Source organism: Takifugu rubripes, chromosome 16 (assembly GCF_901000725.2).
Source record: "Takifugu rubripes chromosome 16, fTakRub1.2, whole genome shotgun sequence".
Taxonomy (NCBI): Eukaryota; Metazoa; Chordata; class Actinopteri; order Tetraodontiformes; family Tetraodontidae; genus Takifugu; species Takifugu rubripes.
In genome coordinates this window covers 11103198-11123988 of record NC_042300.1, presented here as the reverse complement: position 1 = coordinate 11123988, position 20791 = coordinate 11103198, and the positions used below count along the sequence as shown (strand labels likewise).

The following is a 20791-nucleotide window of genomic DNA, read 5'->3' as shown; positions in this document are numbered from 1 at the left end:
TTGCTCGTTAAAGGGTGCAGAACCTGCAGTTTATATATTTAGAATTTTAGAACCTTTCACTTTTAATATAGAGAATTTAAAAGATGGATGATGCAGATGATGGGGAGAGGGAAGTCTGGGCTTCTTTTCGTAGGCTGCTGCCCCCGCGACCCGACCCCGGATAAGCGGTAGAGGATGGATGGATGGATGGATGATGCAGATTCCATCAACAGGAGGGTAACAAACTTTAATCAAAAACGAGCTACAACATAATTGAGTGAAAAGGTCCAAACACGGTAAATCAGATAACTGTTAAAGCTGAAAACTGCTCACCAGGTGGGACCCGCGACTCTGTTGCTTAAAGATTTGTTGGATTAAGATTCAAGCTGAATTTGTAAGTGGTCAGGGGAAAACTGAGCAGTTTCCCCAGTTAGAATGCATGTTGCCATGGCGATTCTTAATGAATTTGACATTCCCCATAACTAAGTTGCGCAATGACAGTTGCGTTGTGAGCGAGGTATTTGGCAAAGTTGTAAAAAGTCCTTATTCTACTTTCTGACAACGTGGGCGTGGACGTTGGATGTTGGACCTGTCAGGCCGACATCAGTCGGACTTGAGGGCCTGCAGCACTGACTGTGGCACTCGGCTGATGTAGTACTCGTGGTTGCGGAGAGTTGCGAGGACCCCCGCAGAGTTCATGTGCTTCACGTTAGCATCGTAGCGGTAGGCGTTTCCGTGCATGTCAGTCAGCTTACCTGCACAATAAAAAGGAACGGTTCACTCAAAGAAAAGCATGGCTTAGATCCATAATGGCGGAACGAGGGTCTGCACCTCCCACAGCAGTCAGGATGGCCTCAGGAGCGCAGGTGTCCCACTTCTTACAGCCTGGACTGGCGAAGACGTAAGCCGACGCTCGTCCTTCCACAAGCTGGATGACCTGCACGGACATGTTGTGATACGTTGGGCTGCATTTTCCGGGCTGTACAGAATGAACGCTGAATATCCAGCTCACCTTGTTTCCAGCACCTCCCACCCTGATGACCTCATGAGGCTCCATGGCCTCCACGCAATCCGTTACCACCTTGCTGCTGTGGGAACGTGTGGTGGTGATGACGCGCCTGTCACCCGGAGCTTCCTGCAGCTGAAATCCAAAGGCTCCCAATCCCGACATTCCCCATATGGTCCTCCCCAAATCTGCTCCTGCGCCGAGCTGAGCGGACATTCAGGGTTATCGGGGGTTTCACGGGTCCTCGGACTGATTCACATACCTGATAGTTGTAGAAAGGCTGGTTGATGACGCCTGCGATGGCTTTGCCTCCGTGAGCAATACCAATGAGGACGGTCACATTATCCAGGAGGCCTGATGAGAGAAAACAGTGGGGGGACGGTTTGACTGCTACTGAAATTAATGGTCAAATGTTTCTGATACGGGTGTCGACATGCAGACATGCCGGAAAAAAAAAAAAATCAAATAAAATAAGGAACGTTCCCTGCAGGCGATTTCATACTGAGGAATGTGCAGAGAGGCTGAGCGGCGTCCGAGCCTTTGTGTGGGGTCTGGGCTCGAGAGGGGGCACGGAGATGCCTTGACCCTGAGGTCAGTTGGGGGAGGGGCAGAAACACAGATTCACAGAGAAGGAAATGTAAAAGATGATGAAAGGCAGAAGGCAACAAGACAAAGTGGCACGCATGATGAGGCAGTTCACAGCCAGCCCTGAGCAGAATAAAACGAGCCGCTTTCACCGGTTTTCTTCAAACATCGGCTCATTATTGGTGCACCAGGAAGCACAGAAATGAAAAAAAAAAAGACGGGAAAAGAAATACAGGTGATACTTGTGATACGGTCACATTTACACTGATGTGGTCACATTTATGAGAACTACTGTTCTACATCACACGCAGCTAACTCGCCATTTCTCACCCAAAACGCTGAACATTGGTAATCTGAGTGTGCTGCTGCAATGTGCAGCAAAGCTACAACGAGGCTCTTAATGGAAGGTCTGAGCGAGTCGCTTCAGTGATATGTGCATTTGTTCAGGGAGTCACTGTGACAAAGAGCTGCATAACTCGGTACAATGCATCCAGTCTGTAACGCACACCTTCCACCTTTACACACATATGCAGAGGCAGATCCATTCTAAAGATAGATGTGCTCACCTTCGGTGTATTCCTTTGTACCATCCAGGGGATCGACCCACACGACCAGCTGCATTTGAGAAAGAAATGTATGCCAAATTAAAAGGGAACAAACTGCAATCCACTAATGCAGCGCAAAATAGCAGCGGTAGGAACAAAAGCTAGCTCACTTCCTCCTCTTTGAGTTCTCTGTATTCTTTTGGACACGTTGTGTGGAGGATCTCTTCCAAGTGGCCGTTCTCAATGAGATCGTTGCTTATCTCCTCAGATGGAAGCTCCTGAGAACATTAAATCAATGGGAATCATCTTAAAACTGCTTCATGGTGGTAACTTTAGCACTAAGCGAAACAGGACTCATGAGAAGCTCACCTCCTCTCCAATGATGGTGATTTTGGGGAATTGTTGGGCCAGTGAAGTACAGATACTCTGCTGTGCCAGCCTGTCTGCTAGGGTCTGCAGATCATTAGCTCCAGTCTGTCCAAAATGCAAGACTCCGTTGTCAGTTCTCTTATTAAACTCTGCACATCAGGCAAACGTCATTGAAACCCAAAGAGCGTTTTACCTTTTCTACAATTCCCAGTTCTCCGGTGTGAAGGACCTTCCTCACTATTGCCCCAGCCTTCCCTGCTACCGTGTAGGCAGAGGCCAGAAGCCGCATGACCACAGCTGGACTTGAAGACATTTCTGAAGCACAGAGCTGGACCTGCTGGATGGAATTAGTTTTGGATTAGAAAAACAAAACAAAAAAAACAACAATTTTTCGGAAAAGGGATCTAAAGACTTATACGTTAGAAGTATTTGCTAGATACATATTAGTATAAAAAATAATTAACTGGATCAACATTACCCAACAATTATTGCTACTACAAACAACTTTTATTACCTGAGAATTGAGACAACCTCTGCAAAATAGGACTTGTTTTTCTCCTGTTGCGGGTGCACCGGGTGGTTAGCAAATCCAAACCGAAATATTAACTAGCTGGTACGGGTGTTGACATTTGGCAAAAACTTACTGAGCAAGAAAAATTAACCAGACGATAAAAACGGTTTGCAACAGACTGAGTATCGACCGGTTGAAGAAGCAGGAAGTGCGGAAAAACCTTTGACCTTAAAACAAGATGGTTCAAGACGGATATCTGCTACTGTCAAACAAGCGATTAAATACATGTGGAGTGATTATTGTGTTCCTTTTCTCAATACTAAAGGCATAAACAACCATTATTTACAGTTAAAAATTGTGAATTATACATCAAAATCTCAATGTTCCTAGTTATAACTAAACAAAGAAACATTAGACTGGGTTTAAAACAAACCCGGAAGTACAAGGAGGAAATTCTCTCGCTTTGTCTCTAAGATACACTCTCTGGAGTGAAAGCGTGTAAGCCGTAACTACATAGTATCCTGCGTCTATATAGTTGAAGACAGAAAGTCTAAGCTTTATCATTTGTAAGGGAGAAGACAGAAATTTCGCTTTTATATTTTGTATTAGTTTATTCCTACAACGTTGTTCGGCAGAAGCAAAATATAAATTCTGCAAGTGTACAGACATTGTCATTGAAGCAGGGAGACTTAAGAAAAAACACAACCAATTTCAAAGTTGTTATGACAATTACTTTATGTATTACTGTGTTTCATCTTAACATGTCCCCTTTTTTTCTTTTGGGTTAGTTAAAGTGCTTGTGTTTGTGCAACCCACCTCCAAAAAGGAAAAAAAAAAGAAAACTGGTTTAATATGCAAACGATAGAGCCCTTTGAACACACAATAGGAGGATATTATTAACTTAAACAATCATTTTAATTTAAAGACAGGTTCACCTATTTTGACTTCACAGGCATGGGGACTCCCCACATAGTCAATATTTGTCATCACCCGACCTTATTATAGTATTATGTTATTAAAAATGACTTCACAAAGTCTTCATCTGTTGGCCAGAGGTCGGTAACCCATCTCCCCTTCCAGCTGTTCTGCAGTCAGAGAGCCCAGCAGAGGCTGACAGTCGGGATTGAAGACCGAGTATGCGCTCAGCTCCCCAGGCTGTCGGGCAGCCGGGCTGCGAAGCCCTTCGTAAAGCCAGTAGAACAGAGAGACGACAAAGAATGGCAGACCGAACTCCAGTTCAACAAAGAGACCGAGCAACACCAGCCACAGCAGACATTTGAGCAAAGTCAGGTTTGAGAGGACGGACTTTCTGGTAGTCAGCCATCTCCCCAGAGCACTGTCGAGGAACCAGTCACTACGGTCCTGCAGGAAAGAGAGCAGGAGGTTAAATAGAGCCATATATTTAAACATCTCATGTACATTCTTTCAGTAAGTCGGGGAAGAAAACATGGTTCCCACAAGATTATCAAGAATAAAAAATATATATTCAGGGAGGCAACATACGAGGAATCATATAGAAATATAATGAGATAATCAGCATTAAACACTGCAAATAATAATCTGCAAATAAATACTAGAACTAGATACATCCTATCACTTTTGGGAAGCTAATCTGCCTTCAAATATTAAAGAGTAATAGGGGGATTTTAGAGGCCAAGCTTAAAATTTTAAACGTTATTAGATTAAAAAAAGAAAGGCAATCTATAAATATGATTCGCCAGTCCATATCATACTGTATTAGTCTAAGAGTGGTAAAGAAGATAAGCTCCTGCAGATCAGAAGATACTCAAATCAGTGTCTGACAAATACAATATTTTACTTTCTGTTATCTGGCGGTACATCTACCACGTAATATAAAAACCCAGAGGTCACAACAAGGGGTCACAAGTCCAGTCTTGGCTCACCTTTGCTGGTGTCTGGCCCGGGCCCCTGGTGCCCCCCACCGTCCCTCTGCTACCTTCACCCTCACTTGCAGATGTGCTCTCAGGCTGAGTGTCTACTGTTTCTTCCGGGTTCAGCGAAGCGGCAAACGTTTCATTTTTCACAGCATTTTCAGCCTGTCGTCGGGCCCTGAACTCTGCCAGCTTTTGTTCCATCGATCAATGCGTGAATTCGCCCTAAATTTATCAGCTTTGCGGGCGAAACAGTCGTTTTGTACAATCAGACCTTACTCTCAAATTGTACACGAAAGGCTTTAGTTCGGGGACGCCTCGTACGACGTGCAACTATTTCATATTAACTAAAATTCGATTTAACTTGCACTTTTTGTCATATTTTATAGTGCGGATCACTGTTTTTTAAGCTTAAGACAAGTGTTTACACAGGAGTCTACCTGAAAGAAGGCCGTGCTGTCGTAAAACATTGCAATGTCGTAAAACGTGACGTTTGACGGGGACAGTATCAGCTTTGTTAAAAGCTAGTTTCATTCCATCAGTGGTGAGTTATTCAACATTTACATTTGTTTCTCCTTTTTTGATCAACTCCGCTTTTAACCTTTTATTTAACCAATGTTATTGTTTGTCGATGAATATCTGGGGACGGCTGTGTAGTTTAATGTTGAGGGCAACGGATAGTAAACAATGATGGTTACCAAAAAGCATCAGGAAACGATGGAGCAAAGTCTGTAAACGATGGAATATATCATTAAAGTTGCCTTTGTTCACTGTCATACTACGTTGTTTCATCAAATCTAAGACAAAAATATTGTGCAACAAGGCAATGATGCTTATTTTACTATGCTATAACCCAACAATCCTACATGAAGGACCGTAACGAAAGTGGCTGATATCATTGATAATATCCCGAATGTAAATGACTCGAATTGTAGTAGAAAATGGGTGTCTGTTTTTTTTTACAGACATGGCCTCAGCTCCAGCACAACAGCCCACCCTCACCGTAGAGCAAACCAGAGGTGAGAAACAACTTTTCTTTTATGAACCATGCAGGCAAATATGTCTGCATTTGTGGTCATCTTTCTGTACATGCTTATGCCTTTTGGAAGGCACATTACGCAATCCAATAAGTGCATATGTTAAAAAGTTGTCAAAACCTAATGAGTAAAGCTGTGCTTTTCCTTTTGTTTCCTCTACAGTGGTGTTAAGTGAGGTGATCCAGGCCTTTTCAGTGCCAGACAATGCTGCGAGGATGGAGGAGGCTCGAGAGAGTGCCTGTAATGACATGGGAAAGATGCTGCAGCTGGTGCTGCCCGTGGCCACCCAGATCCAGCAAGAGGTCATCAAATCCTACGGCTTTAACAATGAAGGAGAGGGTGAGCATAATACACCAGTTTCTAATATAATCTTTACTTTGGAAACGCCTTGAAGCTCTATTTAAATACATGCACGTATGTTGCTCACAAAGGACATTTGTGTGTGTGTTTCAAAGCTGTTTAGATTATGTTCTTTAGAAGGGTCTGTGCTTCTCTTCTAGGGGTCTTAAAGTTTGCCAGATTGGTAAAGATGTATGAAACCCAGGACCCAGAAATAGCAGCCATGTCGGCAAAACTGAAGTCGCTCCTCTTGCCCCCACTCTCCACGCCGCCTATAGGAGGGGCCATTCCTGCTTCATAGAAATGACCTTTCTTGGTCACTCAAGGTTGCTTTTATCCATCGCTTTAGATTTTCATGTAACTCTCCATCATTATTCTAAGGAATGTTGATAAAGTGAGTTTCAAACTCTGCATTCCATCTTTTTAACAAAACTGCATTTACTTTGTGTAGATTTATTCTCAGTTCTGTTCGTCTTTGCATAGTGTAATTAAACTGTTTATTTGCCACATAACAATTCTCTCATGGGACATTTCCTTTAATCCAATTTTATTTAAATTCACATTTTTATTCGTGTATCAAAAGCCATTTGTTATATTAAATTATTGTTTTTGTGAGTCAGTCCTGTTAATTGGGGGGAAGAGGGATACTTTAATATATATTAATATTGCTTCAAAGCCAGGACTGTATCAAACTAAAATGGTTACCACAATTTAAAAGTACTTACACACATTTACATATATACAATCCCACAAAAGGAACGTTGTGCACACAAAAAAGTTTCTATTTAAATAAAAAATATATCATTGAATGCTCTTCAGAAGATGTGGGTTAAGGATCAGGGTGCATGCAGATATTCCTGACTCCAAAACAATAAAAATCACCAAATATACCTCAATAACAGTGCTCTCAGGAAAAAACAAAAACCCTACATTTATGAGCTAAATAACATAAATGAAAAGTGTGTGGTTATATTCTAGTGTTTGTATCTTTGTGTCTTACCTTGTAACCTAAAATGTGTGTTTTCTATAAAAAGTAGAGCATAAAAGTTCATTATAATAGTTTTATCCTGTGGTTAACCATAGTTCAGTCCTCCAGCTTCAGTCACAGGAAGGAGGAGGAGGAGGCAGAAGATGAGGGCGCACGTCTTCACATTTCAAAATGACGGAAGATGCTTTCGACGTAGGCCAGGACGCTCTGCCAGTCGGGCCCGCATGCTTTCAGCATCTCCTCCACGCTCTGTTGTACAGTTGCCATGCCAACGTCAGAACACCAGCGGGTTTGAAACAAAATAGCCAATATTTGTGTGAGCGTCAGCGGTCTCACCAGTGTGGCTGGGATTCCGACACTCTCTCCAGTTTTAAAGGCCAGGTTCAGGTTGTCCTTCTGTCAAAACATGTTGGAAGCAGCTTTTAGGATCATTTTAAACTGGTTCAACGTGCCACTTTTAATACCTTCTCCACTGGGTTCAGGATGTCGTACGGTATGAGATCTGGCAGATAGGTGTGGTAGACGGCGCAGAAGGCCAGGCCGTCCTCCCAGCTGCTGCTGAAATTTGTGATCTCAATATTCTGCAAAAAGAAAAACAGCAAAGTCAAGCAGCTCAGAGAGTCGCTGTGGGAGGGTTGTGGACTCCTCCTCTCTGACCTCGTAGCCTTGGGTCCGACTCTGGCACCAGCGCAGCAGCGAGTTCCTCCTTGAGCCGCCATGACGCCTCAACAGAGCGCTGAAACCATCCTGAGGTCTGAGGAAACACAGTCGCAGGTCTCAGTCACTACAGACAGACAACAAAGCTGCTAGCAAGATGGCGTCGAAACGACTTCCTCACTTGGTTGGGTTCGAGTTCAGGTCTTCGTCTCGTTTCCCTGCCGGACACAAGCGCCCGTCACACATCTGACAACATCATCTCATGTCCTGCTGATGCTGCAGGTTGACTCTCACCTGTGGAGAAGCTGGACCAGCTGTCCTGCCGCTGTAAAAGACGCTCCGCTGTCTCCTGTTTCACTTGCTCTTCTTTCTGGAAATTACGGAGCCCGTTTACTCCCCTCTCTGACCCGTTTCACATTTCACTCAGTGTCAGTGTACCTTGCACAGTGGGAACGTGGTGCTGGTCTTGGTGGAGGTCTCGGTTAGACCGGGGGGTTCAGTCGACAGGGGCAGGCGAGACAGGCTCCTGAAAGATATATTTACAGTTTAGGGATCGCCCTCGTTCTCCTGGAGGTGATTGTGTCCTGAAGGAGTTTCCCTGGACTCACCATGACCTCTCAGACAGCTTCACGATCCTCCTTGGGGTTTTCTGCCGCTCTTTCTTCCTCTCCAGTGCAGCCAGACTGCGCAGGTATCCCTCGGCCACTCCTCTCCCCATCAGCTGGCCTCTCTCTGCTCCCTCGCCCTCCAGGACGTCATCATCAGCCTCTTCACTGGCGTCTCTCCTGTCGTTGCGCTTCTCACCGTTTGCCGCTTCTGGCTTTTCCTCCCCCTCCACACGCTCCCGCCCCTCCGTCTGCCGATCACCGACATCTTTGAGGGAGTCCTTCAGAGCAACCAGCTTGGCCCGCTCCTGCTGCTCCTGCTGCTGCTGCTGCTGTGTGACTTTGGCCAGTTCCACGCTCGCGTCTCTGAGCTCGGCCCTCAGACTCTCCAGCTGTCGGTCCTTCTCCTCCTGCCTGTGCAGGGCCTGAGCCAACTGATGCTCCAGAGCCCTGTGGTTCTCCTGGAGCTGCGCCAGAGCCTGTTCTGACTCGATCCGCAGCCGGTCTGCCACAGATACCGCCACCTGCAGGTCACTTTGGAACTGCTGCCACTCGAGCCTCTCTCTCTGTGATAGGACACAGAAAGAAAAGGGATATTGGCGCACAACACAAGAGGACTCGTTGCAATGTTTGAAAGGTCCAGAGCGCTTCCATCACCAAATGTCAGACTAATAATACACATATTTTTGTCTCTGCTTGCAATGGTGGAGAAATCTCATCTCCAACAGCCACCATGCAGGTTCTTGACAGAGATAATAAAAAGGGAGGAGGGGAGAACCAGATTTAGACTACTATGTCCTGCACACTCAACCTGGAGGTCAACTTTCTGTGGGGTGTTTTATTTGGTGCTGAAGACTTAAACATTATCTTTGAGAGATTCATCTCACCCTGAGCATCTCCCTCAGGGTGTCCACCTCTTCAACCAGCTCATCCTTCTGTGCTATGAGATGCCCGAGCAGCTCTGATGGAGATGTTAAACAGGAAGAGCAAACAACAGTAACTGCACTGCCCCAAAAACCATAAAGAGGATGTAACCTTTTTACAACCATCTTTTTACAACCGCAATTATAAAATACTCAGAACGCTCATATGTTTCCATTTTCAAGGAAGTCTTAAACATCTCTGCAAGTTCTGCTGAGGACCAGAAGAACATACCTGCTCCTGTGGTAGCATCAGTGTGGGGGCTCAGCTCCACTGAGGCTCTGTAGCGCTCCATCAGTTTGAGTAAACCCAGGGGTGTCTGCTCCCCGGCCCCCTCCTCTGCAGCCTGTGGCTCCACCCCACTGTCTCGCTCCTGCCAGCTCTCCGGCGAAGGCGGGCTAGCCACTGCCTCCCTGATCCCCACCGCCGCCTTCGTCTCCGAGACGGCTACACTGTCCGGACTCATCAAAGCCCACTCTGCAGGCGGGGGCTGCTTCTGTAGCCACTCTGCAACTGGAGAGGGGGTTAGAGGGGTGATGCTGCAGGCTGGCGACAGGGTTTGTATCCTGCTGCAGGCAGCTGCGGTCGATAGGGCCATGGCGATGGTCTCTGGCTGTGATGGTGTGGTAGCAGGGGTGTGGAAGAAATCTAAAGGGGAGCCTGAAATATGAAGGAAAAATAAGTGAGAATTCCAGCTTTAAAGGCTCCCCCTCCACCCCAGCACAATGCCTTTATTATCATCACTTAACCAAAATCAAAGGGATCTTTTGGACGGTTGTGTCCTGTAATCAGGCCCTAAAATTTGTATGTTAAGGCCTGATAGCATAGATGTGAACTGAAATAATGGTTCAGGCTTCTCCATCTGCTGGAACTCCTTGTGCGGATTTCTGCTGACTCATCACTTCCCTCACAGTACTATAATCTGCACCAGCCACAGCAGGAGAATCAGTCTGATGCACGTAAATGGGACCAGGGGCAGCGTTTCAAACAGCGGCCTGTGACAAACAAGGGGACGCTTGAATACGGGTCAGGAGGTGGTGTAATCCTGATGTTAAATGAGTTTGTTAATGGTGAGTCAAACGAGGCTACTATATGTGCAAAACTGGTCTTCACTGAGGGGTTTGGTGTAAAATGGTGCATTAATAATAATTGTTAAAAAAAGAACAATCCACCTAAAAATAAAATATTGCATAAAACAGGCTTCAGGCCTGACTTCAGTGATTTTTAGCTTTTTTTTTAATTTTTTAGGAGCCTGACATCTCTCTCTGTGGGGTCACGTCTTCTGGATCACACAAATGAAACTTCTGAAGACAAACTGTCATTTGGGATGTGGGATAAGACTGAAATAAGAAAGACGTGACACTTGCTGTCTTCAAAACAGAAGGATGTCATCTTAAAGGGACATATTGCCCCCCCCCAAACCAAAGCACGTTCCTAACGATTCATTCAGACATCGAGGAACCATGTTAATTAACAGAAAATGAGCACTGCTCTACCTGTAGCGCCATGGCCATCTTTACCAGTATGGTTGCCCATGATCAGTCAGCTGTGGCTGTTTGGACTCCGGGCAGGCTGCTGCAGCCTAGACAAGAGGAGGGGGTTTTTTTTAATTAGTGAAAGTCACCTGATCATTTTCCTGCCTCATCTCTTCTGCTGTTGAGCTGCACAAGGTTAATTATTGGCTTTTCATTTAGGTTTTAATTTAAAATTATTAGCACCAGCTTAGATTTCGAACCCTACTAGTAATCACTGACATTAAGATCGTTGCTCAACACTGAGGCGCAGGTGTCAGAGCAGCACACAGTGGCCCCTCTGCAGGGCTGAGTTGCACCCGTACGTGCACATGCTCGAATGTTTGAATAGACTAATCTTTATGACCAATACCTCTGAATATCGCCACGGTGCTGCGGTGTTCACTGCAGAACTGCCCGAAACTGTTAAAGCAAAGTGTTGATCAGTGGAACGTCTCCTCAGTCCGGGACCTCCTCGCCAGCATCGTTGCTCTGCTCCAGCCTACCTGCTCAGCCTGGTCCCACGGTGCTCTGCGTCCCGTCTGCCGAATTCACCGCAGATTCTATTTACAGACCTCCGCGTCCTTCCGGGCGGCCCATTCCTTCAGGATCCAAAAAATGCAGCCTCGCCTTCACACCCAAATGCGACACAACGCAGAGGAGTAGAAACGATGCGGTTGCGCAGCAGCTGCACGTTGCACCGACCGCATCAGTGTTGTCATGTCATTGCGTGGGGAAAATGTTTCAAGTGTGCGTGAGCTAAAAAAAACAACAACAACCTAAAAACCCGCGAAGCTTGTGGGGGAAATACAGCGAGGTCATCGGAGGAGCTGAGATGAGTTGTTATTCAGCGCAGGTGTGCAGGTAACGGATGCACGCCGGCCGGTGACGTCACGCAGCACCTGTCATCAGCACGCGTCGAGGCAATTTCACTCATAAAGCCTCCAAAGGTGTCATTGACGTCCCCCTCCGTGAGAACAAACAAGACTGTCAAACGCGAGGGGTCGCGACCTCACAGATGATTGGGGATCATTGCATCACTGTTTGGTACAAACACCTTCTTGTTTCCGCTCCACAAAATCTTCAGAATTCCAATGGGAAGTTAAGCAGTGTAATATTTTAGGACCCAACTAAAAATATCCCATTTCAAAGGGATTTATTTATACCTCAGAAAAAACTTTGTTCTGATTATCACGCACGTATTTGGTTTTCAGCGGAGAAGAAGAAGCCTTAAATGATCACACAGAAGTTAAAAGTACAATATAGTTAATATAGTTAACTAGTTAATATAAGGAGCATTTTATTATAGGAGCGTGAAAGAGTATAGAGAGTGGTCAATTTTAAATTGGAATAAATAAATAAATTGGAATAAATGTGCATATGTACATAAATGTTTGCATGAATTGAAAGATTATTGGTGCAGTTTAGTGGATCGTATTCAGAACCATGGACAGAGGGCAGGGCGGGAAACAGCGACATCTTGTGACCACATTTGATGGTTTAAATTTTCCTCTTTTTCTTTTGGTAAATTCTTTGATTTCGCCACCTTTTCCATATATAGAAATATGTGGACGGGGCTCTTTCATACAAAAAGTATGCATCCTCAGTCTTCTAAAGCAGCGATTGGATTGAGTTTTGGCCTCTGCAGTCTGAGCAAAGGTTAAGGGGTGCAAACAGTTTGCATCTTCTGTATTACAACTTTGCGCCCACACAACCCCCCCACCCCCTCCTTGACTTTTCCAGCAACACCACCTCATAAGCTTCTTTTACATAAGAAATCGATCCCAACGCGCTTCTTAAATCCCACTCACTTCAACTCCCGTACAAACTGTCTGCAGAGCCAAAGGCCATTCAAAATAGGCTGCTCTTCCTTGATGTACCGTTCTTTTTGAGCAATTATTCTCAACGACCTCTTGGCTCTCTGGGAGGGGGCTTCAGGTAAAAGCAGAGAGGTAGAAGAATCTGTGAAGGTGTGGGGGGTCAAACATGAAGAGAACCTTTTGAGAATCATTCGAGTTGGTGGTACAAGTGGAACGCATTCTGAATACATTGGCATAAAATGAATAAATAAATAAATTAAAATCTGCACCCACTAATGGGAAAAAATGTTTGCACATGCACACAACTCCTAAATCACCGGGAGGGGTGCTGGAGTCAATTCCAGCTGCATATGAATGGAGGCAGGGTACACCCCCAAGTGAGACGCCAGCTCATTGTTGGGGTCTTTGGGGGCTCGGGATTTTTCTCAAGGGTTCCGCGGTGCTGCTCTGAAGGCTTCCACACACTTCGCCTTTCGATCAGAACACTCCCCAAGTTCTGTCCGCGCCGTGGTTTGAACCGGAAGACCCTCCACCCAGCCCCCTGGAGACTGAGCTGCCGCCGCCCGGTGATGACGTCATATAAAGAGAAAAGTTGAAGTAAAAGTAAAATAAATACATGAGCGGTCGTGTTTAAAGTTAACTCTGCGGTGTAGCATTTGACGCAAAACAATTTCTTCCCATATTCGTAACGCGTCGCGCGTTCACGCGCCTGCAGACTTGGTGAAAATGGCGTCTGGTGTCGGCTGCCTCCTGACGCGCAGATGCGTCCGTGACCGGAGCGCCTTCGGAGCATCTGGGACCATCTGCAGAGGATGAAGTCTGCTCCTCATGACTGCTCCGCCGTCACCAGCATGGGAACACGCAGGTGCGTGCGTGCACATGTCCCGACCGAGCATCGCAGCGGGGAGCCTTTAGAACCTCACGGTCGTCAGGGGGACGAGATCGTCTTTCAGCCGTCTGGCAGGAGAGTGACCTTTTCCGAGGGGCAAGATGTCCGCGCTGAAAAAGGTAACGTGGGGGATTTGCGCGTGTGTGGGTTAGTGCGTGACCGAGTGAGGAGGCAGCCTCTGAGTGAGGGTCTGATGGGGGCTTCAGACGTGTCACAGGGTGACACATGACGTCTCCTTTAGTGAATGACGCCTGGGTGGCAGCCTGCGTGCGTGCGTGCGTGCGTGCGTGCGTTCATTCACCAGGTGACACACGTTTGTTTACAGTGACTCAGCCACATTGTACCTACCTGTCATCCATCTTTTCATGTGTCACAGGTGTTGCCATGGCTACGACACTGCTGTCATTTCTTTGAGAAGGACTCAGGTAAGACGGGCGAGGGTGGATGAATTATGCTTTTTGTAATATTTAAGTTCCAAGTGATTCACTGGTAACTGGCCAAGAGAACACGGGGGATCTGGGTACACGGAACCTTTTTTTGGGTTGAATTTCCTGTAACATAAACATAAGAAAACTCCTGAATTATGTTCATTCTAATGCCAGTAATGATGGTCTGTCCTGCGGAAGAGTGTGACATGTCTTGATCCAGTGGCGGGCCTTTTACTGGGAGGTCTTCAGTCCCAGTTACATTAATCCATACCCATAAAAACATATTCACAACCTGCTGATGTGAGGTCAGAGCTTTATCTTGATTTACAGGCTGTTAGCTGCTGTTGGTAGCAGAATTGAGACTGGAAATTAGGATTAATACAAGCATAAAATATAACTTAATGGGTTAGAAGGTTTATCTCTGATTCAATCTGCCTGTTGTAGCTCACTATTGTATGTTACAAGCATGAGAGACATGTTGTTATTAATCTTTAACTGATATTTAAGGGATGATAGGTGGGAAATTGAGTTTAATTGGATTTAAACATGGCATTCCAGGGATCAAATGGTGTCTGAAACCAGAGTAAATGATCATTATGGCTGTATTGCTTTCGGTGCCAGAGGTTAAGACGGTATCCCTGAGGTGTTTGGCGCACATGAACTCGTGTGGGAGTAACACAACCCCACTAATATTCAGAGGTCAGGTCAGCATCTTCTGTGCTGGCATTAGGATCTTTTGCATGGTTTGCGGCTTCAGCTCGTCCTTTGATCCAAAGGCTGCAGGATCTGTTTCCAGGCATTTGCTGCCCTCGGACGAGCGCGGCGCGCTGCGTGTTAATTCCATGCTGAACATGTGGTTTTGGAGCCGTGCGACCGGGCTGACGGCGGAGTTTGAGCGATTATCTGGAGGTTAATCAAGTGTGGCGTCCTACTTCGTCAGCGCGGATGAAGCCGGCGTGGACACGGCGACGCCTCCGCTCCTTTGACGCGCGTCATGCGTGTTTTTACGCTATCATCCATCTGCAGAACTTTCTTTTAGAACCTTCTCAAGGTCGCGGAGTGGTGGTGGTGGGGGTGTTAGTGAGCCCAAACAAGACCAGACGTGACTTTTTAGTGTGTGACAACGATTTGAAGCCTCATCTTTACGTTGGAGAAGCGGGATCGCAGCACCCGCCCCCGAGGTTCCTTCTGGGAGTCAGGGTTGATGTGGAGCCACTAGGTGGGACTGTTGACTTGGAGTTTCTGCTGCGAGACGCAGAAGTTGAACTGGATCCACAAGAATCCACCTCAGACTTTGCCGCGAGCCCGGAAAGATGCTTTTGCTCAATTGGCTTGATTGAACTGTTGACTCTCAGCAAGGCTATCAGCAAAAAATAGATTTTTTCCTCTTCAATTTGTAATTTTCAGGGTTTAAAAGTGTCAGATTATAACGTGGTGGTGTTCAGTGTTCTCAATGTTTTTGAGTCAAGTAATGTGCTTCGAGGGTCTCCCCGAGGGTGGCCCGGGAGCAGTTTTTGATTTCATCTTTGAGATTTGGCGGGCTAAAGAACAGAAGCAGGTCGTGGCGCCGATTTACAGATCCGTAAATCTGCAGTGTGGAATTACTCCCATCAACTCCTTGGAGAACAATATAAATATTTGGGAACATAGCTGTACATGCAGCAGTTTGATCATTTAGAAAGAAGGCACGTGATAAAGGCAATGATATAGATGATTAAAGGAAATATTTTAATTGCAATGGCTCATAAAATCGTTTTCACTGGTGGAACTGTCCAACAATTTATTCTATAATCTATAATATTCATACAGTTATTCCGTATTTGCTGGGCAGAACTTCTGGTTGTTGTTAGAATAAAATATTTAGACTGAAACTTTGGAGTGAAACTGTGCGTGCGTGTGTGTGTGTGTGTGTGTCATAATTAATGTTTCAGTGTCACTGAACACGGCTCATACGTGTTCTTCGACTCCAGCGTGACTCTGGTTTCTATGCGAAGGGAAAACTCATCTTGCCCAAAGTGTGACCCCACCGGAGGGCTTTGGGCTCCAGCCCGCTCTGATTTATCACCTGCGACTGCTCCAGCGTACCAATGAGTCCCCCAACAGGTGCCAGATCAATATGGCTCCTTCCAAATTCATCTTAATCCATCTCCGATGTTGCCTCTTGACCTTTGTCGCTCTGCTGAGCCCTTTGTGACGAGGCCGGTGGGGGAGGGGCAGGGGTGGTGGTGGGGGTCCTGCCTGGGGGACAGCGTGGTTCATTTCAGGGTGTATCAGAAGTTGAGTGGAAGCCTCACTCCACGCTTTGAGGGACCCTCTCAGTCCGAACATCTGCTGTTTCCTCCAAAGAAACACCCCTGATCACTGTGACGTCACCAGGGAAACGGCTCCCATCCCGACCGGAGGAGTGATGTCATTGCAGGGACGGCGCGAGGTCGGCCGAGGCTCTGCTGAGTTTGTCAGAGAGCCCAGCGGACCTCTTGTTTGATTGAGAGGGGCCCCGCGGCGCCTCTGACAGCGTCGCAGAGGTGCCGTGAGTCGCAGCTTCGTGCAGAGATGCAGAATTCCACTCCGAGAGCTGGAGCCACGCCAGTGCGCGCGCTGATGGGAACTGGAGGGTGTTAGGCTCCAAAGCTGCAGAGTCCAGAATCCAGCAGATGGAGCCTCCGCGTCCTTGTTTTGCGGTGGTCCGTGGGAGCAACATGCAACTCGCGCCGCTGCCTCGCACTGCTGCAGTGGAGGAGTAAATGCGGAGCCCAGCGCTGCTCCAGGTGATCCACAGCAGCCCAGCCCGGCAGACTGCTCCCTCCTCTGTCTTCCCTCTCCTCCTCCTCCTTTTCCTCCTCCTTCTTCTCCTCCTCCACCACCTCCCCTTCATCCTCCTCCTCCTCCTCCTCCTCCTCCTCCTACTCCTCTGTCAGTGCTTCATTCCTCCGAGAGCTTTGGAAAAAAAGGCAGAAAGGGACTGAAAAACAGAGGAGGACTCCTGCTTCCCCTCATCTCTCAGATGTGGAGCACCTCTGCACGACTCTCTGCTGCTTCCCCATCTTCCTGTAAAGACGCACCACATATGTGCTCCGATGTCTCCAGATCATAGACTCGCTGCAAGGTAAGACGCACCGTTTCAGAAGAATGTCTGGGGACATTTTCTTCCTTCCGTGCTTGTTAGACATCCTCTGTTTTCTGCTGCATGTGAAATGAACAGGTTGGTGAGAAGTTGGCACGAACCGATTCAGCGATTATTCCCACTGGTCAGATCCTTGTTTGATCTGACCAAATGCAGTCCAAAAAATCTCTGCTCCCTTCGAGCAGCCTCGTCCACATGGATGATGTGTAACAGTGTCCGGCAGGGCTGGGAAAGACAGACGTGTTCATATCGGCGCTGTGACTTTCTTCTAAGAACAATTTACACGGCTGCCATTAGACCAGGGACAGGAAGAAAACGAGAATAACAGATGGGGAGAAGACAGAGGGATGACAGAAGTCTGTCCGTTGCTCTGAGACGTCGGAATCCTGCAGCAGGTTCTCTCAGTCACATGTTGAGCCAGAAGGTTTCAAGCGTGCGATTGACCCTGAAGAAGGATCTTTGGTTCCCTTCGTGTGGCTTCAGAGAGGACGGCTAGATTGTGGTGCGGCAGCAGCTAAAATTCCCCTTCTGCTAGTTGACAGAGCGTTTATCGTGTGTGTGTGTGTGTGTAGGAGAGGGTTACACACTCCTGTTATGGGAATTCACCCGCTTTATGAGGACATAAAGCAAGATGTAGGTACTAGAGCTCTTAAAGGAAGGCACTGCTGATCATTGCATAGGTGATTTTTCAGAGAATTGTTCTGTCAATCTCGCTCCATTTGCAGCGTGTTGGTCCAGAAAAGCTGCCGATGCCTTTATGTGTAAAGCCCATTCACGTTCATTCATAATCTGCGTACACATCAGAGCCTCTTTCATAACTGCCCCGCGATATGGAGCAAGGTGCTGATGGACGGCTGGAAATATTAATCACCGGCTCCTCACATGCGCGCAGACGCACGCAAGGTGAAAACGTGTTATTCTGCACACAGAGGTGCTGAGCAGTGCTATTATCCTCATGGTGCATCGAGGTGCGGGAGAACGTCCACGAGGAGCATCCTTCATCCTCCGTCATGAGCGCCACGGCGCCGTGCTTACCGGGCCTCAGCCAACGACCCTTCTCAGGAATGTTCTCCTGAGGCGGATGGTGGGTGCTAACACGCGTCCAGAGACCGAACTCTGGTGGTCAAGATGATATAAGCGTTTGAAGGGGGTGGTCACCAGCTCTCCATCAGGGATCTGACTCCTTTGAAGAGCTTTATTTGGGTGTTTGGAGAGCAGGCCAGTGTGGGTCACGCGGCAACAGTGCCATCTCTCTGTTGTGCTGCGGGGGGGGGGGGGGGGGGGGGGGGTCCAGATGCAATGATTAACCAGCTATTAACTAGATGAGCTGAATCATTGCCGGATGCTCAGAGTTTCAGTTAGCTCTCCGAAACTAAGAGTGAAATTCGAATTTACAAACAATGAAGTAGCTCATTTATCTCATTATTGTTTGGTAGCCATGGCGATGATGACTTTTCATGCCCTTCAGACCCAATAAACCCTTCAGTCAATTTATCGCCTCAATCTCTCGCCTTTTCCCTGATCTGACTTCTGCAATTAAAAAAAAGACATGTTTAGGAAGAAAATGAATTTTTTTCTGAGCCTCTGCAGGTCGTTTACAGTTTGATAATCAACGCCACACTGTGGGATCTTTCTCCTTTACCAGTTTGCATCTCGTTATCGGATGTTTTTCCCAACTGGCATGCGTAACTCCAAAGTGAATCTGACTATTCAGACTTTATTTTACAAACTCTAATCAGGATGAATCTGAAAACCAAATCTAGCCGCATCGATTAGAGGCAAACGCTCTCTTGCACGCGGAACAGCACGCTCGCTGCAGATAGATACGCAGTGTGTGTTACATAAAATCCCAAAATGCAAATGGAAGCATTTCCTGAGGACATTAAGGTGCAGAAACACTCATTGTCGTTAGTCCAGTTTGTGCTTCATGAATTATTAATGTTAGTTTGGCGCACATCTTAGCCTGCCTTCCTTTCCGCATGCTGGCTTTGAAGAAAATCCTGATATTCTGAGAAAGTTATAAAAATAAAGGGGAAAACAATCAATTGCACATAAGGTAGCTAATCCAGTTTGGTTCTGTTGACTCCCCCCCTGTTGATAAAGCATCCAGTTTCAGGATTTTATTGTATATTGGTGGACCAGGACCATAGGACTATATGTTTAAGTGTTCTGAGCTCTGCAGGTTAAAATGGTGATTAAACTTTCATCTCAGGTCTGCTAACTTAATGCTCTTTCCACTGGAAGCAGTGTGTGTGTGTGAGAGAGAGGGGGAGAGAGACTTTTGGTGAAAATAACCGCATTGCTAGTTCCCAGTTTTAATCCCTTCTGTTGGTGCTTGGCATGACACCATGTTAGGTAGTGAAAGAAGCTGTGTGGGTGTATGAGCTTGTGGAAGAGGCTTCTAAAGAGTGAGCTGACTGTTGGTTGTGGAAACCATAATTTGGTGATTTTTCTTTGATTTTTCTTTGAAGAACATGTGTAAATACCGAGTCCACTCTTCCCGTTGGGTCCCAGTGGATGACTGAGGCGTGTGCATTGAATTGATCGGAGGGGATAAGATGAGGATGATGAAGAGCGGTGTAAACGCCTGTTGTATTGACAGCGATACAGCAAGAGGCAGTGTCGGTCAGTGACTTTATGTTTGCGCGATGCGACATCAAACAGCCTGCAGCCAGAGTCCCTTTGGCCGACTCTCAAAGCTGGGTGGGATTTTTCCGGTTGACAGCCACCGCGAATCGGCCGGCGGTCCATTTAATCCTCACTTTCTGGATTACGCTATTTCTTTTGGCCCCGCCACCGGTCTCTTCACAGTCGAAAAATACAGGGCCGACATGTTTTCACAAGAGGGACGGTGACGAAACTGTTGCCAAAAAACCAAAAACCAAAGCTCACACCCACAGTTTTCCACTTTGGCGGGAGCGGGCCCCTTCCTGAGAAGTGGACAAATCAGAGCATCTGTGACACTGAGCGTGAGGGAAGCCCCTGTCAAGGTGTGGGCACGATCATTGTTGCTGCAAATCTCTCACAATTAACAATAGAATCCACGTGTATGTGTGTGTGTGTGTCTGTTGGTGTGTGTGTGTGTCTGTTGGTGTGAGGTTTGCCTTCCATAATGAGGATTCATTCTCACTCTCTGACAGTTTGCTGTGTGGAATATGCTGCTCTCCTCCTGTTTCCATGGAGATACGCAGGAGCTGTTGCCCGCCCCTCCACCCCTCAGTGCTGCTTCATAAGAGGGATCTGGGCCAGGATGCGCACGCGTGCGTGCAAGTGTGCCTGTGTGGGTAGAGTGCATTGGTGAATTAACACTCACAGAAATGTGTATGTTTCCGCTGATGGAAGCGCTAATATAGGTATAAAAGGTATAAAACCTCACGTGTGGGTTCACGGTCCTCGGTGCGAGTGCTCCGTGTGTCACGCTAGTAGCAGATCCTCATTCTGTGGCGCCGCTGTGCTGGATTTCCCACTGCGAGGCTGCGCTGCAGACTAATTCATCAGCGATACTTTGAGCCACTACTGACAGCGTGTTTGTCATCGTGAGTCACAGTGACAGAAGGAGTGAGAGGAGCAGAGTGAAACGTCCAC

At 46.9% G+C, this 20791-nt stretch overlaps 5 protein-coding genes across 11 annotated transcripts in view; 2 read left to right on the top strand and 3 right to left on the bottom strand.

Moving 5' to 3' along the window:
• Positions 1-208: 208 nt before the first annotated feature.
• On the bottom strand, positions 209-3217 carry bpnt1 (bisphosphate nucleotidase 1). 2 transcript variants are annotated; one of them, XM_029849757.1, is made up of 9 exons: positions 2999-3217; positions 2678-2818; positions 2485-2589; positions 2286-2393; positions 2137-2185; positions 1248-1339; positions 992-1189; positions 811-916; positions 209-734 (listed from the first exon to the last, which is right to left on the bottom strand). In XM_029849757.1, exons 2-9 carry the CDS (start codon positions 2795-2797, stop codon positions 583-585), a joined length of 930 nt encoding a protein of 309 aa, XP_029705617.1. In that variant the 5' UTR covers positions 2798-2818; positions 2999-3217; the 3' UTR covers positions 209-582. The 2 variants fall into 2 exon arrangements, with proteins under 2 accessions (XP_029705617.1, XP_011610515.2); XM_011612213.2 differs by having other exon boundaries at positions 2678-2821; positions 2999-3216.
• Positions 3218-3586: 369 nt separating this feature from the next.
• Positions 3587-5129, bottom strand: saysd1 (SAYSVFN motif domain containing 1). The gene is made up of 2 exons (XM_003971843.3): positions 4900-5129; positions 3587-4357 (listed from the first exon to the last, which is right to left on the bottom strand). Exons 1-2 carry the CDS (start codon positions 5089-5091, stop codon positions 4034-4036), a joined length of 516 nt encoding a protein of 171 aa, XP_003971892.1. The 5' UTR covers positions 5092-5129; the 3' UTR covers positions 3587-4033.
• Positions 5130-5291: 162 nt separating this feature from the next.
• Positions 5292-6878, top strand: grcc10 (gene rich cluster, C10 gene). Its single transcript, XM_003971813.3, has 4 exons — positions 5292-5431; positions 5853-5906; positions 6087-6263; positions 6425-6878. Exons 2-4 carry the CDS (start codon positions 5855-5857, stop codon positions 6562-6564), a joined length of 369 nt encoding a protein of 122 aa, XP_003971862.1. The 5' UTR covers positions 5292-5431; positions 5853-5854; the 3' UTR covers positions 6565-6878.
• A 432-nt stretch (positions 6879-7310) lies between these two features.
• LOC101062338 (cytospin-A-like) lies at positions 7311-11840 on the bottom strand. Its single transcript, XM_003971842.3, has 13 exons — positions 11452-11840; positions 11319-11368; positions 10931-11016; positions 9669-10094; positions 9401-9474; positions 8517-9079; positions 8347-8434; positions 8203-8278; positions 8090-8126; positions 7909-8005; positions 7716-7832; positions 7588-7647; positions 7311-7500 (listed from the first exon to the last, which is right to left on the bottom strand). Exons 3-13 carry the CDS (start codon positions 10968-10970, stop codon positions 7411-7413), a joined length of 1668 nt encoding a protein of 555 aa, XP_003971891.2. The 5' UTR covers positions 10971-11016; positions 11319-11368; positions 11452-11840; the 3' UTR covers positions 7311-7410.
• Positions 11841-13394: 1554 nt separating this feature from the next.
• Positions 13395-20791, top strand: part of LOC101062113 (disks large-associated protein 2-like) — a 45049-nt gene continuing 37652 nt past the window's right edge. For 2 of the 6 annotated variants that reach the window (XR_003891307.1, XM_029849751.1), the window contains exons 1-2: positions 13395-13773; positions 14031-14079. Coding sequence is in view for 4 of the 6 variants with exons in the window: in XM_029849751.1 (XP_029705611.1) it covers positions 13756-13773; positions 14031-14079 (67 nt within the window). In the remaining 2 variants the exon portion in view is untranslated. Of the gene's footprint in view, positions 13774-14030; positions 14080-16452; positions 17189-20791 lie in introns of those variants that run through there. The other 4 variants (XM_029849747.1, XM_029849750.1, XM_029849746.1 and 1 more) reach the window with 3 other exon arrangements.